Source organism: Otolemur garnettii, unplaced genomic scaffold (genome assembly GCF_000181295.1).
Source record: "Otolemur garnettii isolate 467f Iridium unplaced genomic scaffold, OtoGar3 scaffold00043, whole genome shotgun sequence".
NCBI lineage: Eukaryota > Metazoa > Chordata > Mammalia > Primates > Galagidae > Otolemur > Otolemur garnettii.
Window position 1 is genome coordinate 10,237,118 of NW_003852438.1, and position 15,557 is coordinate 10,252,674.

The 15,557-nt window shown below is 49.5% G+C and overlaps 3 protein-coding genes across 3 annotated transcripts in view; 1 reads left to right on the forward strand and 2 right to left on the reverse strand.

Moving 5' to 3' along the window:
- The window catches only part of DNAJC14 (DnaJ heat shock protein family (Hsp40) member C14), an 8,770-nt gene extending 2,437 nt beyond the window's left edge, over positions 1-6,333 (reverse strand). Inside the window, exons 1-4 of the mRNA XM_012805611.2 lie at positions 6,189-6,333; positions 4,289-5,757; positions 794-900; positions 485-604 (exon numbers count right to left, since the gene is read on the reverse strand). Coding sequence (XP_012661065.1) covers positions 485-604; positions 794-900; positions 4,289-5,701 — 1,640 coding nt within the window. The 5' untranslated portion in view covers positions 5,702-5,757; positions 6,189-6,333. The remainder of the gene's footprint in view (positions 1-484; positions 605-793; positions 901-4,288; positions 5,758-6,188) is intronic.
- A 2,742-nt stretch (positions 6,334-9,075) lies between these two features.
- Positions 9,076-11,578, forward strand: LOC111725529 (transmembrane protein 198-like). The gene is made up of 4 exons (XM_023513549.1): positions 9,076-9,330; positions 9,910-10,491; positions 11,047-11,204; positions 11,327-11,578. Exons 1-4 carry the CDS (start codon positions 9,120-9,122, stop codon positions 11,462-11,464), a joined length of 1,089 nt encoding a protein of 362 aa, XP_023369317.1. The 5' UTR covers positions 9,076-9,119; the 3' UTR covers positions 11,465-11,578.
- A 1,314-nt stretch (positions 11,579-12,892) lies between these two features.
- The window catches only part of MMP19 (matrix metallopeptidase 19), a 7,812-nt gene continuing 5,147 nt past the window's right edge, over positions 12,893-15,557 (reverse strand). The window contains exons 7-9 of the mRNA XM_003790667.3: positions 14,484-14,648; positions 13,949-14,076; positions 12,893-13,792 (exon numbers count right to left, since the gene is read on the reverse strand). Coding sequence (XP_003790715.1) covers positions 13,418-13,792; positions 13,949-14,076; positions 14,484-14,648 — 668 coding nt within the window. The 3' untranslated portion in view covers positions 12,893-13,417. The remainder of the gene's footprint in view (positions 13,793-13,948; positions 14,077-14,483; positions 14,649-15,557) is intronic.

Below are 15,557 nucleotides of genomic sequence, written 5' to 3' on the forward strand. Positions count from 1 at the left end.
GCTTGAGCCCAGGAGTTGGAGGTTGCTGTGAGCTGTGATGCCACCACACTCTACCCAGGGCAACAGCTTGAGGCTCTGTCCCCCCCCCCCAAAAAAAGAGAGATCCTCTTGCCTCAACCTGGGACTGAGTAGCTGGGACTACAAGTACCCACTGCAACGCCTGGCTATTTTTAGAGAGGGTAGGTCTTGCTCTTGCTGAGGCTGGTCTTGAACTCTTGAGCTCAGGCAGTCCACCCACCTTGGCATCCCAGAGTGCTAGGATTATAGGCATGAGCTACCGCGCCTGGCCCTAACCTTCTATCTTAAAGCTATTTTTTTTAAACTGCTAATTCAAATCCTTTATCTCTTGACAATATGCCAAAGGTAGAAACCTCAGCATCTTTTTACTCATCATATCTCACAATTACCAGTACTTACAAGGAAAGTCTGTAGTTACCCAATCCCTGAGCTGTGGCTGTCCCATCTTTGTCCTCTTATTTCATACCTATGCTTTCCTTGGCATCGGCTACACATCATAGTATTCATTGCTTCCTTAAGGTCATCTTGTAACTTGGACAGAAACTCATTCACTGATCGGCTTAGCTCATTCTCTGCCATTCGTTTCCTAAGAGAAGAAAGACTGTTTAAGTCATGGACCAAGGGAAGGACAAAGGGAGACAGATCTATGGGCCTCTTCAGGCCTCTGGCTAACAGTTCTCTCTGCCTTAGAGAGACACCATCCACAAGTACAGGGGTCTCTCCTATTGAGGATTTTTCATTCACCTCAACTCACAGTTTCCCGTCTCCAACTTACATCTCATATTCCTTCCGCCTTTCAGCATTGCTGACAATATCCCAAGCTGCCCGTAATACTTTGAAGGCCTCTTCAGCCCGAGGATGATGATTTTTGTCAGGATGAACCTACCAAAATAAGACAGATTTCATCACAAATCCATTCCATCCCTCTCTGTATCTTGGTTCTATTCTTATATCAAAGGGTTCTCTTTCATCACTCTTTTGAAGAGTCAGTGTAATTTAATGATTAATTGCTCTGGTTGTGGGTTCAAGTTACAACTGTCACATATTAGCTATATTACCTTCAAAAGTTCATCTATTATGGATTGTTGGGAGGATTAAATTGGAATGCATATGAAATATGTAACATAGACTCTGGCACTAGGATAAGTAATCCACCATCCTAATTTGCCTACGACTGTCTCAATTTTAGCACTACAAGACCCATGTCTCAGAAAACCCCTCAATCCCAAGTGAATAAGGATAGTTGGTTTCCCTACCTGGCACATACATACTAAGCCTTTTCATTTTAATTTTATTACCAGTCATAAAGTAAGGGTTCCAAAGCTGTTACCTCTTCAAACTCCTATTTTTTAACTAGAAAATTCTCATATCCCAAACATCCTACAATAATCTGCCTTTCTGCCTCTCATGATCTCAGAGGCTGCTTTTTTTTTTTTTTTTTGGTAGAGACAGAGTCTCATTTTATCGCCCTCAGTAGAGTGCCGTGGCATCACACAGTTCACAGCAACCTCCAACTCCTGGGCTTAGGGGAGTCTCTTGCCTCAGTCCTGAGTAGCTGGGACTACAGGTGCCCACTACAACGCCTGGCTATTTTTTTTGTCGCGGTCTGGCTGGGGCCAGGTTTGAACCTGCCACCCTCAGTATATGGGGCCAGCACCCTACCCAATGAGCCACAGGCACTGCCCTCTCAAAAGGCTTTTTATATACTTCAGATCCTTCTCGCCAAGACAAATAATGTCCTCTCTTCCCACAGCTTCCTGACTGTTCCCATCCCATTCCCCAAAAATATAGAGATAAAGCTAGTCTCTCAACTGATCCCTGATATACCAGGTTCCCACATTCCCAGGGTAATCGAACAGTGTGTCATGTTCACACTGCGGCATAATGAGGTCCTATAGAAGCCCACAGACATTCTGGCCCAGAAAAAAGAGAGATATTTGGGAGTGTTGAACGTGAGCTAACTGTCACATATTAGCTATATTACATCTCTAATCCAAGAGAAGCTGAAAAATGAGAAGTTTTTTAAGACTGATATTCCTCAAGAGAGGACGTCTGCTAAAAGATATAAAGGTTAGAAAAGAATTTTTTTTTTGTTTTTGTTTTTGTTTTTTTTTTTGAGACAGAGCCTCAAGCTGTCCTCCTGGGTAGAGTGCCATGGCATTACAGCTCACAGCAACCTCCAACTCCTGGGCTCAAGCGAGTCTCCTGCCTCCGCCTCCCAAGTAGCTGGGACCACAGGCACCCGCCACAACGCCCGGCTATTTTTTGGTTGCAGCCGTCATTGTTGTTTGGCGGGTCCGGGCTGGGGATTCGAACCCACCACCTTAGGTGTACGTGGCTGGCGCCTTAGCCAGTTGAGCTATGGGCGCCGAGCCAGAAAAGAATTTTACTATTAGTAACAATCTAAGGGTAAGCACTTGTTACCTACTCTGAGAACATCCCAGGCTACCCACTAAGAGCATGCATTTCCCACCAAACTTATTTAGTCCTTTAGTAAGTTACCTGCCTGGTGGTTTATTGTACCTTTCATCATTAATGGAAAACTTAGTTGCCCATTCCCCTTTGATATCATACAATCATTGAGGAAATTTGCATACTGATGTTTTGCCAGTCCAGCTCCACACACTCAGTAAAAACAGGCCTCCAATGCAATTAACACGTTACTTATTTTCATAATACAGTTTTTCCTGTACAGAAACAGGAGTAACAATCACATATCTAATAATAGCAACTTAATATCTACTTCTTGGCAGCGCCCATAGATCAGTGGGTAGGGCACCAGCTATATACGAGGCTGGCGGGTTCAAACCCAGTCCAAGCCAGCTAAACAACAATGACAACTGCAACGAAAAAACAGCCAGGCGTTGTGGTGGGTGTCTGTAGTCCCAGCTTCTTGGGAGGCTGAGGCAAGAGAATCGCTTCAGCAAGAGCTGGAGGTTGCTGTGACCTGTGATGTCACAGCACTCTGCTGAGGGTGACATAGTGAGACTGTCTCAAAAAAAAAAAAAAAAACTACTTCTAATAGCAATTTGATTGCATGTTTTTATTAAGCCATTTCCCTCAACCATATAATGCATCACAACTCCCACATATACACCCTTATAAATAAAAAGCAACCGTATTTTCAAGTATGACATACATATACATACACCTCTATATGATTTATGTTTCATTTTCCTTTCCTATTCTGATTTGCTGACCTTAAAACAGCCTGCTTTTTTCTACTATTTCTACCTGGGAGAAATAGTTGGGTTTCCCCATGTTTAAAAAGACCCTCTCCGGGCAGTGCCTGTGGCTCAGTGGGTAGGGTGCCGGCCCTATGTACCAAGGGTGGCAGGTTCAAACCCAGCCCCAGCCAAACTGCAACAACAAAAAAATAGCCAGGTGTTATGGTGGGCGCCTGTAGTCCCAGCTACTTGGGACTAAGCCCAAGAGTTGGAGGTTGCTGTGAGCTGTGACACCACAGCACTCTACCGAGGGCAACAAAGTAAAACTCTGTCTCAAAAAAAAAAAACCCAACAAAAAATACCCCAAACCCTCCTTCGTTAAGGAGAGAGCAACTAAGGTACTCTCTGACTAGGCCTCCTCCCCACCCTTAAATTAGAGGGACTGTACCTAAATATTCCAGAGCTGAGTGAGTTCAACACTGCCTGAAATACCAATACCAGGTCTAAAAAAAAAAACTCATGACAACTGAAAATGGAAGATCAGATCCCATTGCAGAGGGAATAAAGTTTTTGTAGTTGTCATTGTTGTTTGGCAGGCCCGGGCTGGATTCGAACCCACCAGCTCTGGTGTACGTGGCCAGCGCCCTAGCCGTTGAGCTACCGGTGCCGAGCCGGGAATAAAGTTTTTGTGACTCTTTCTTAAGAATATGTTGGCTCGGCACCTGTGGCTCAAGGGGCTAAGGCACCAGCCACATACACCTAAGGTGGCAGGTTTGAATCCAGCCTGAGCCCGCCAAACAACAATGACGGCTGCAACCAAAAAACAGCCGGGCATTGTGGCGGGTGCCTGTGGTCCCAGCTACTTGGGAGGCTGAAGCAGGAGACTCCTTGAGCCCAGGAGTTGGAGGTTGCTGTGAGCTGTGATGCCACAGCACTCTACCCAGGGGGAAAGCTTGAGGCTCTGTCTCAAAAAAAAAAAAGAATATGTTACCCTTTAGCTCCAAGTGACTTTCTACTCTGCCTTCCACTCTCCCTAAAATTGGAATAGAAAATAAAATATGAGAACAAAAGAGGAACAGAAAATAGAACAGAAAGGCACTCACCATCACTGCCAGCTGTCTGTAGGCCTTCTTCAGTTCAGTATCTGATGCTGTAGCTTCAACGCCCAGCACATGGAAAGGGTTTAATTCATCCTCAGGAACCCCAGCCATGGTCAAGAGTCGAGACACTTCCTCTTCAGGTTGGCAGTAACGCCCACTAGCTACAGGTGTATTCCCCTGCCTGTTAGTGTTCTGTTTTACCCAAGGCAACTCCAACCAGCCCCTCTGAACTATTCTTACCAGCTGTTGCCATGGCCTGCTCTCTCTTAACACTGTCAAGCAATGCTGCAAGGCAGGAGAATCCAGCCAAGAAAAGAGCCAGGTGGCCTTATCCCTCCAGCCTAATCGGTCACCCAGTCCCACCAGAAACCGCCAGCCCAACTGTAGACAGCCCAAAAAGAGGGCCAGAGCCAAAAGCAGCAAAGCACCCAATAGCCTAAGAAAGCGGATAAACAGTCCTACCCCATAGTAAAATCCCTGGCTTAGAAATTGAACCATCACCTGGGCCCAGCTCCCCAGCCGCCCTGCCCAGACTCCCACCCAAACTCGAAAAAGGTCCAGATCACTGCTTTTCAGCTGCCTGCATGCATAGATGAGATGGCCACAAGTTTCTACATACTCTCCCACCAATACCAGCAATTCAATCAGCCACCAGAAGATGGCCTGTCCAAGCTGACATAGTTCCTCTGCTCCCCACAATCCCAGGCCTCTGCGCTTATCTGCCTGAATTCGTTTCCGGCCCAACCGATTTCGACCAGGGGATCTAGGATCTCTACGTCCACCCTCCCGAGCATCCTCTTTAGTTGGAAAGCGGTGCCGCTGTTTGCGGGATGGAGGTTTCTTTCCACTGGACACACGTGAAAAATCACTGGAGAATTTAAGAGGTTCTTCATCATCATATTCGTCTTCCAACTCTTCATCTTCCCCCAAGGCTGGAGAAGTACAATGGTGGCAAAAGTTGCTAGAAGATCCATTTCTTCCGTCAGGGTAAGGCCCTTCCGGAATTCCAGGGGGTCCCTGGCAGTTACAAGCAGATGGAATGGAAATAAAAGAAGGGTTCCCATCCTCCTGGTAACTGGCCTCATTCTCTCTTGAGAGTTCCTGGTCCACTTCTGACTCTTCTGCTGACGATGCCTCACTCTGATCAGGGTCCTCTCCATCCCTGGGTGGTCCTGGACCTCTTGGGGGGCCATGGCTTGGATCCGACCAGTGGGCTGGATGTGGGGGCTGTGTGTACTTAGGACCAGAGGGCTCTGTGAGGCAGCGGGTACCATTAGGAGCAGTCTCTGCTGAGTCCCTGAGTCCTGAGAATGAAAGTATTTCAGGGTCCACAGAGGGTCCTAAAGTCCTGAGGGAGGCACCACCACTGTGGTGGGCTCCACACAACCTTCCTTCTCCGGGGTGCTTCTGGGCCATGACCCCGGGGCTTCTTGAGGCTCTTAGGTCACAGCCATCATGGTAAGTTCTGATGCCTGCAACAAAAATATCAAGGAAGGAATGGTCAAGAGTCGGACAAAGAAAAGAGCTAAATAATCTTAAATTGAAGACACACTTAATGCACCCATCTCCCTTGTTTTCCAAAGTTCTTTGTGGGCATTCGCTACCCCTAGCAATAAGCCAGAACAGACTAACCACCCTGCTTGCCACTAGACTCCTCCCCCTCCAATCACTTAGTTTTTCCTCTTTCCCCAGAAAGCTATAATCTACAGTCAGAGAATGAGGGAGCTACCGCAAAGGGTGTGGTTGGGGGGGGGGATCACTCTTAGAAAAAGAGAAAGACCGCTGCAAAGGGGGGACCCCGCGGGCTGCCAGAAAGGGTGGGGACTGTGCGGCCCTTAAGGAAAACCTAGCGGAGTTTTAGGATTGCCCCAGCGGCTGGGTAAAAGGGACCACGGTAACATACCGAAGAGCGGCGGTAACTCCTCCCCCTGGAGCAGCTGGGCCTGGGGCCAGGGGGAGCTACAGAGCAGCTCCCCCGGCTCCGCCTCCCGCTCACTCTCTGCTCCCGCCTTCCTCCTCCCGCGGCCGCCGACCTGCGCCTACTTCCACTTCCGGGGTCAACAGGGAAGCGACGGGAAGGAAAAGAAAAGGCGGTTGGCCGAAGCGCGAGCAGGTCTAGCAAGCGCTGAGTCAAATCAAAGGAGGTGGTCTTAGGAAGGCGCTGGCCCCGCCCCTTAAAGGGCCCTCTCCTGTCGCCCTCCGCGTGCTGGAATGGGATCCCCGCAGGTTGCACCACTGGAAGCGAAGCAAGTGTGCTCTGCACCAAAGCCAGCGGACTAGGGGCAGACTCTCAGAATTGTTCTGGCTGTATTCCTGGGCTTTGCCGAAACTATAAAGTGAAAGACAGCCACCAAGCCACACATAGTCTGTTTTCCTTGCAGACAAAACCAGGGTGCTCCTTGCCGGCTGCAGCGAGGACAGAGGCCCATTTGTATCCAGCAGAAGTGGAGTGGATGAGAGGTGCCCGAGCTAGCCCCCGCCCTAGCCCGGCAACAATACCCCTCCTTTCGCGGCAACCCTCGGCCTCCCCAGCGCCTGACCCAGCTGGCGAGCTGCCCTTAAGACTGAAAGTCCTATGGCCCAGATCGGCCCTTTTGGACACAGCTCCCAGGCCCTGTCACAGAGCGGTGCCTGGGACTGGGAGCTTAGCTCCACTGGGCTCAGAAGTATAGCCCAGTGCCAAAGGCTGAACTCTTCAGTATGCTGCTTTGCATCTCATCTGCATCCCAAGCCATTCAGTCCACGTTGATACGCGCCCCCGCCCCACGCAGACCCAGCAAGGGCCCCTGTCTGTCCATCCCCTTCTCTGCGCACGTCGCTAGCCTTACAGCGCTCCTGTCTGTGCCTTGGTCAGACCCCGTCTTGCTCCGCAAGTTATTCCACCCATGAACCCCCTGTCGGCGTTCCCAGGCCAAGTAAAAATCCCTTTCCCGGACCCCGATCCCGACCACCCGGTTCTCCCGAAGACAATACTCCAATTCTCTGGGAAGTGGAAGAAACCAAGCTTGGAGCCAGGGGGGCGCTGGAACCTTAGTTGGGGTTTTCAGAGCTTTGAGCTGTCAAATCATCTCCTAAGTATACAGAGACCTTCACAGAAAATCGTGAGGTGGCTCACAAGACTCTACCCTGCTATGGTTCTGGGTCTGTGGTCCTAGACTAGAGTAGTAGACAACTTGGATTCCCCCACACACACACACACAGGGAAAAGGGTTGAAGGAACCCACCCCATGATGTCACCCCCACCCCTCTGCGCACACACGATCACACACATACACACACACACACACACACACACACCCTGTCCCCTTCCTCTACCCCCCAAGCTAATTGCATTTAGTTCACGAGGCTTGGGCTACGACTTGCAAGAGTTTAGGGGGCAACGAACAGAGTGGCCCTTGGGGTGTCCTCGACCGACAGCCACCCCGGCGCCTAGGACCTCCGGGTGGGGATGCAGCTCGGAGTCTAGGAAAGCATTTCCAACCCCTCTTCTTCTCAGCCCTGACAGGGTGGTGAGTAGTTAACACTTCCTCTCCAATCTCCCCTTGTTTAGGGTCCCCAGACTTCCAAGCCGATTGGGAAGAGAAGCCCCAGGAATCCCCCAAGCCACTTAGGACTTTGATGTCCAAAAAGACAGCTAAAGTGAAGTGCCTGTATGCATGCCACCTCACTCCCACTGTGCCCCAAATGCCAGCCTCTCCTTGGTGTTCTCCTTTCAGGATCTGAATTCAAATGCCATTGGCAGTCCTGACACCCCAGGCGGAAGGGTGGTGTAGGAAAAGAGGGCAGGAGCAAGTTACTACCATGATATGAGAAGGCTATTGGCAAACCGCCTGCTTATTCCATGAGGGGCTGTAGGATTTGAACTGTGGATGATTTTCCCCTTACCCTAACAACTCCATCTAGGCATGAAGTTGAGGCTTCAAAATCCTGACAAACTATGGATGACTGTCTACTTTATTCTTTGTTCCAAACTCTTGGTGTCTTTTTTTTCCCCCTCTTTTTTCCCTAGGGTTGCAGCAGCTGTGGGAGACCCCACCATGACTCATCTCTTCTCTTCCTCTTCTCTCTCCCCTCTCTATTAACCCTGCCCTTCCCAGTCCAGTGGGGGTAGTGTTGAGTTCGAGCTGCAGATGGGACAAGCTTGCTTTTCCACAGGAACAGACTGCTGGGGCTTTGGCTCCCAGTCCCATTTAGTGTCTCTGTGCCCCTCCCTCTACACAACCAGGGCTTCCTGCCCCTCCCATCCTTACCCTAGAAAGCTAGGGGGGAGCAGATAAATGCCCATTACCTTATGAGATTTTCATTTATTTATGTTTTACTTAGTGTTCCTATTTCAGAGGGCAGTAAAGAGACATCACTGCCCCCAGCCCAATCCTGTAGATTTCTTTAGTTACCCCAACAGGGTCATGCTCTCCCCTGAAATGGACCCTTCTTCAAAAGAAATAGAGATACATGCTCGGTGCCAGTAGCTCAGTGAATAGGGCACTGGCCATGTACACTGAAGCTGGTGGTTTCAAACCAGGCCCAGGCCTGCTAAAATAATAATGAAAACTGCAATCAAAAAGTAGCCAGGCATTGTGGTGGGCACCTGTAGTCCCAGCTAATTGGGAGGCTCAGGCAAGAGAATCACTTAAGCCCAAGAGTTTGAGATTGCTGTGAGCTGTGATGCCATGGCACTCTACCCAGGGCAACATAGTGAGACTGTCTCAAAGAAAGAAAGTAATAGAGGTACAGAGTCCTGAGGATTTATGAGCACCTGAGTTTCTACCCTCTGCCCCCTTGCAGGCTTCCCAACCCCCTCAAGATATTCATGGATGGATGAAAGGAGCAGGAAATGACCTCCCACTCTGTGACCACTTTCTTTTTGGCCATGGAGGAAGCCTTGTTGCCCCTGGCTGTGACATCTGACCCCAGGCCCTTTAATCAACAACTCCCAGAGCCTCCAGAACCAAGTTGTGTTTTGGAACCCCAGGACAATCCTGAATTGGCACCTGCGCTGGTGTGTGCCCTTTGCTGCTGTTTTGGAATCATCTACTGCTGCTTTGGTGAGGGCAGGGCCCAGGTCCCCGGGGGGTAGCTTCCCAAGTCTGTCACCTTTAAGGATGATGCCAGCTTTCTTCCTTGTTTCTGGTCACCTTGCCTTGTTACCAGGAGATACCTATCTTCAGTGTGGCCCATGTTGCTCTTGCGAGCTTCTTGTCCATGCCCCATGCCTGTGCCCTCTGGGTCTGACCTCTGGCATCTGTTATTTTCCCTCTTCTTGCCTCAAAACACCATTCCCAAATTATTCTCCATGCTTAAGACTTCACCCTTCCCCCAAAAACCTTAATCAGTTTGTGCTGATTTCTTCCTATCTACCATCCCTGGAAGTCCTAGACACTCTTTCTATACTTATTCTCCTCAATTCATCCATCTTGCCTCCTGATTTTCTCTTTCATCCTCTCACAGTTCCTGGAAAGCCTCCTTGCCCTCCCTACGGTTATCCCTTTTTGCCCCTAGCCTTGGGGACCCATGATGTGTTGCTCCTGTCTTCTGCTCCCCTAGTTAGCCATTCTTCTCCATTCAAATTCATCAGAATTTGAACATCCTTTCTGCCTCTCAGTGCCTCCCACCTCCCTTCCCAGGCTACCGCTGCTTCAAGGCAGTAATGTTTCTCTCGGGCCTGCTGTCAGGAGCTCTGGTGATCTTCCTGCTGTGCCACAAGGAGCGGGTGCTGGAGACACAGCTGAGCCTGGAGGTGAGCGCAGGCATCGCGCTAGGCATAGGAGTCCTCTGCGGCCTGGTCACCATGCTGGTTCGAAGTGTTGGGCTCTTCCTGACTGGTCTCCTGTTAGGCCTGACCCTGGGTGCCGGTGTCCTCCTGGGTACTGAGCCCATCTACCAACCACCTTCAGCCTGGGTGCCAGGAGGGGGGCTGGTGGGGCTGGCACTGCTGGGAGCCTTGCTTACACTTCGGTGGCCACGTCCATTCACAACTCTGGGCACAGCCTTGCTGGGTGCTGCAGTGCTGGTGGCCTGTGCTGACTACTTCCTGGAGGGACTAGCACTGGGCAGTCGGTTGGGCCAACGCCTTCAGGCACTTCCAGCCTTGCCTCCTCTCTGCTGGTATAGCTGGGTCTTACTGGGGACCTGGCCAACCTTGGGGGCCCTTGGGGCTCTGGCCCAGTGGAAGCTCATGGCTGAGGAACATGGAAGCCACGACAATGGTGAGTTAGTGCTGTGGTACAGAAGCAGCCAAACTGTACCTATTCATGTCCCCAGTTCCTAGACTTGGGGAGGGGAAGGGGAGAAAAATACTTGCGGGAGAAGGGCAGGGGAGGATGTCCAAGGTGAATGGGCAGGGTACTGAAAAAAAGTTTTAGAGTTGAAGGAGCTAAAGAAGATCTGGGTACAAAATGATAAGGAAATGTGTCAGACGAGCAAGAAAGAGTTATTAGAGACTATTATGAGAGGAAAGGAGGATGACAGGAAAGTCTAGATGGAAAGAGTAGGAGAATTCCAAAGAAAAGTTTCTTATAGAGTAAATGGGAGGGAAATAAGTCTTGAGAAAACTATGACAAAAAGATGAATTTTGAGCAACTATGGGTTGCTCTAGACCAGAGGTTCTTAACTTTCCTAATGCCACGACCCTTTAATACAGTTCCTGTGGGTCGCAACCCACAAGTTGAGAACCGCTGCTGTAGACTATGAGTGTGTTTAAGGGTGGGATTTGGGGTCTAAAAAGGCCTCCTTGAGTCTGTATTGCCCCCTCTGTCAATCAGTGGTCTTGAGCCACCAACGGAGGCATCTCCAACTGCTTCGGATCCGTCAACAAGAGGCCAAGTGGCACCGGACCCCTTCTGGGATGGGGCTTTGTGAAAGCAGCTATCGGTGCCAGCCCCCCCACAATGCCCGGAGCCCTGCTGACAGTCTGGCTCCAGTGAGTAGGAAAGATGGGACACCCTGGGAGGCAAGGCAGAGGGCATATGGGGATGGACAGGGTGGGAGGGGGGCTCTAACCCAGGCCCCTCCTTCTGTTCTCTGTGCCCTGTGTCCCTCCAGAGTTATCTCCAAAGTCTTCGAGAGCACCAGTTGGGACCAAGCCCCCAGGCCACAGCCCCTCACACCATCCTGGACCTGGATTCTGATTGTAGTTCCACTGTACCTCTCACCACACCATCTGGTTCTACCCAGACCTGAGCCTAAACCTCCACTTTTGCCCCCACCACTAGTGAGGGCCTAAGAACACTAGGTGGACTTAAGCCCACAAAAACCCCACTGAAAATTCCCCACCTCCTGGACTTGGGGATAGGATCTGTGCTGCAACCCAGACCAGCCTCATAGAGATATGTTTCTGGACAGATAGAAGTCTTGTGGGGAAAGGGGAGGAAAGGAAGTATGAGTACCTACCTCAGTCCAATAATAGAGCTGTGCTGGTCCCCCTCCCAAAAATAACTCCCTAATTCTCTCCAAATCAAGAAGAGCACTTACCAAAATAGCGTTTCTTTCCTTCTTCTTTTTTTTTGAGACAATCTCACTCTGCCCCAGCTAGAGTGCAATCCATCATCTTAGCTCACAGCAACCTCTAACTCCTGGGCTCAAGTGATTCTCGTGCCTCAGCCTCTAAAGTAGCTGGGTCTATAGGTGCACTGCCATGCCTGGCTAATTTTTCTATTTTTTCTAGAGACGGGATCTTGCTTTTGTTCAGGCTGTTCTCAAACTCCTGACCTCAATCAATCCTCCCACCCCAGCCTCCCAGAGTGCTAGGATTACAGGCATGAGGCACCATACCCCACCTCAAATAGCCTCTTAAGTACCCACCTCAGTATGCTTCACAGTGGTAAAGTAAGGGGAGTTTTTTTGTAGGATCTGTAGAAAATCAGGGAACTCCCAAAGCATTTGATAGCTTTTTGATGGGGAGAAGGAGGAGCACACAGGAGCTCCAGAAAACTCCAACGCCCTCCTTATTAAGACGCAGTTGGGTTTCTGGCTGGCCTTTCCTCTGGATGCCGTAGATTTGAGCCCTGTTCTCCTACCTCCATTAGGAGTACTGCCCTCCATGGTGCTTCCCCTTCTCCTTCTCAACCTGGGGAAGAGGATAGCACAGTCCCTGCCTTAGCACCTGGCTGCCCCAAACACTGAATTCTTGTGCCAAGTAGAGAGCATTAGCCCACATACTGGAGTCTTGCCTTTTGCCCAAAAGCCTGGTCTTCAGGGCTGCATGGGAGACAAGTGCCTTCTCTGCCTCTCACTGTGGGTGATACTAATTTCCTCCTTAACCAGAACTTTATTCCATCTACTTATTCATTCTAACCCTTCCTCCCTCTGACTCTCCAGCCCAAGATCTGTTCCCTGGTTCTCCAGACAGCATAAAGACATATCCCTCTCCTAGGCAGCAAAGCTATGATGGGAAGGAGGAAGAGCATGGGAGCAAATGAATAAAATGGCACTGAATCCTGAACCAGGGAGTCCAGCCTCTACTGTTACTGATCTTTTCTTTCTCTGCACACCAAAACAAAAAGCTAACCATCTTGACAAATCTTCTGTCCTCTAAAGATTTGACAGAGTTAGCCTTACCAGATAGATTACCATAGGAGTTACATATCCACACAGCTAGAGGAAGAGCTGTTCAGTCTTCTCTTATGGAAATGGAGTGAGCATTTATTAAACACAAATGTGCCAGACACTGGGCCAGGTACTTCACATGTAGTATTTCATTTAATGCAACAACCCTACAGGACTAGTATTAACCTTTTTTGCAAATGAGGAATCCAGGGTTAATTAGCTTGCCCAAAGTCATATGCAAGTACATGTGATTCTCAAGGATTACAAAGCCCTTGCTCATTTTACTGGCCATGCTGTTTTCTTACTCTTTAGGAAGAACAGGACACAGGCGTCCAGCCACCTCAGATGTTGCCTCCTGTCAGTTAAGGGCCTGATTGACAACCCCCTCCATTGTCCTCCAGAGAGTAGATGACATAATTGGAAGTTTTATCTAGGACTGGGAGAAACAGATGGAGTTGGGGCTGAATCCAGGTTAGGTGTCACTTTCCAGGAGGGAAAGAATGCAGTACTACTTGGAACTGTTGGAGGCCAAAGGTCATGCCCCTTCTGTGGCACCTGCATGGGTCTAGTGAGCAGATACTTGATTCCTTAGGCCTCTGGGAGGGTGACTTTAGCAGGGAACATAAGGGTAGGGGAGCCTATTACAGTGGAGGTTGTAATTGTGTCCAATGTTGTGCCTGTAGCCAAGGAAGTGCTGTCCCCACTTGACAGGGTCACATCTACAGTCTGGGGATGGCAGTGCATCCAGTTGCGGGCAACGTTTCTGGGATAGCCTTTCTCTACTCGAAGCTGCCGGTTGAGGGCCCAGTATTCTTTGCCCTTGAAGAAGTAGACTCGGCCATCCTGCCAACTCATAGCAGCTGAGGGCTGGTCTGGAACTCCCGTAAACAACCCCTTGATTGGTTTGGGGTAGTGGCTGAAGTCAGTTTGGGTTAGCTCGTCCCACTGCCAGTACCCGGAGCCCTGGGTATGAGGTGGGCAGGAAGAAAGGAAGGATGAAGAGAGAGCATAAGGACCCCCAGAGGTCTACCCCCAGTCCATCACAAAATCTTTGCTTCCCAGCATCAAGTAAGCCCACCCCTTCTAAGAAAGGATTTGCCCTTGTTTTGAACTTTATACCTTAAAGAGAAACACCTTTTGGTTGAGAGGCCAATAGAGAGCTGCATCCAGGTTAGGATCTACCCTCTTCAGCTTCTTGGGGAAGCCAGGAGACATCTTGAAATTAATGAAGCGCCACATCTTGTCTCCTGAGAGTACATGAGGAAAGAACAAATCACCTGTGTCCCCAGGTGTTTGCTTTGGTCCCCCCATTCCACCCTTTCAGAAATTTCTCCCTCTCTTTTGTGGTGTTTTGGTTTTTTTTTTCCACACAGAGTCTCATTCTGTCGCCCTCAGTAGAGTGCTATGGTATGATAGCTCACAGCAACCTCTAACTCTCAGGCTTAGGTGATTCTGTTGCCTCAGCCTCCCAAGTAGCTGGGAGCCACAATGCCTGGCTATTTTTTTGTTGCACTTTGGCTGGGGCTGCGTTCAAACCTGCCACCCTCTGTATATGGGGCTGGCACCCTACTCACTGAGCTACAGGAGCCGCCCTTTTGTGGCGTTGTTAAAGCTAGGCCTTTCCCAGATAAGACGCTGTAACTAGCCCCCTTACCCTTAAAGAAGTGAATCCATTGTGTTCGAGGAGAGTAGACAGCAGCATCCAGGTTTCCTGGGAGCCCCTCCCAAAGGGCAGACACTCGGAATAAGGGGCCCAGTCCTGAATCTGTCACAGTCCACACATAGTCCCCCTTGAAAGCATACGTCTTCCCACGGGGCCCTGCAGCAAGTAAAGGTGTGTCAACAAATCAAAAAGATAGAGATCAAAATTGTAGTGTATGTATTCCATGAAATACTATTCACCCATAAAAAGATGGTGATTTAGTATCTTTTGTAACAACATAAATGAAATTGGAGACCATTCTCCTAAGTGAAATATTGCAAGAATGGAAAAATAGGCTTGGCACCCATAGCTCAGCAGCTAGGGCACCAGCTACATACACTGGAGCTGGCAGGTTCAAATCCAGCCCAGGCCTGCCAAACAACAATGACAACTACAACTAAAAAATAGCCAGACATTGTGGCAGGTGCCTGTAGTCCCAGCTACTCAGGAGGCTGAGGCAGGAGAACCACTTAAACCCGAGAGTTGGAGGTTACTTTGAGCTGTGATGCCATGGTGCTCTACCCAGGGTGACATAGTGAGACTATGTCTCAAAAAAAAAAAAAAAAAAAAGGAATGGAAAAATAAACACTGCATGTACTCAATACTAAATTGGAGCTGGCTTGGCGCCTGTGGCTCAAGTGGCTAAGGCGCTAGCCACATACACCTAAGGTGGTGGGTTCAAATCCAGCCTGGGCCTGCCAAACAACAATGACAGCTGCAACCAAAAAAATAGCCAGGCGTTGTGGCGGGTGCCTGTGGTCCCAGCTACTTGGGAGGTCGAGGCAGGTAACTCGCTTGAGCCCAGGAGTTAGAGGTCGCTGTGAGCTGTGATGCTACGGCACTCTACCCAGGGGGATAGCTTGAGGCTCTGTCTCAAAAATAAATAAATAAATAAATTGGAGCTAATTAATCAACTCTCAAGTACATCTATGGAAGCAAATCCAAAGGAAATTAAGTAAATGGGTGGAAAGGTATGGTAAATTCACACCTAAGTGGTGCAATGCACATACTGTGGGTGAAGACCAC

Coding starts and splice junctions, on each gene's coding strand:
- LOC111725529 (XM_023513549.1), top strand. CDS start 9,120: ATGACCTCCCACTCTGTGACCACTTTCTTTTTGGCCATGGAGGAAGCC. Junction 10,492..11,046: donor ACATGGAAGCCACGACAATG/GTGAGTTAGTGC, acceptor TCTGTCAATCAG/TGGTCTTGAGCCACCAACGG. Junction 11,205..11,326: donor CTGCTGACAGTCTGGCTCCA/GTGAGTAGGAAA, acceptor GTGTCCCTCCAG/AGTTATCTCCAAAGTCTTCG.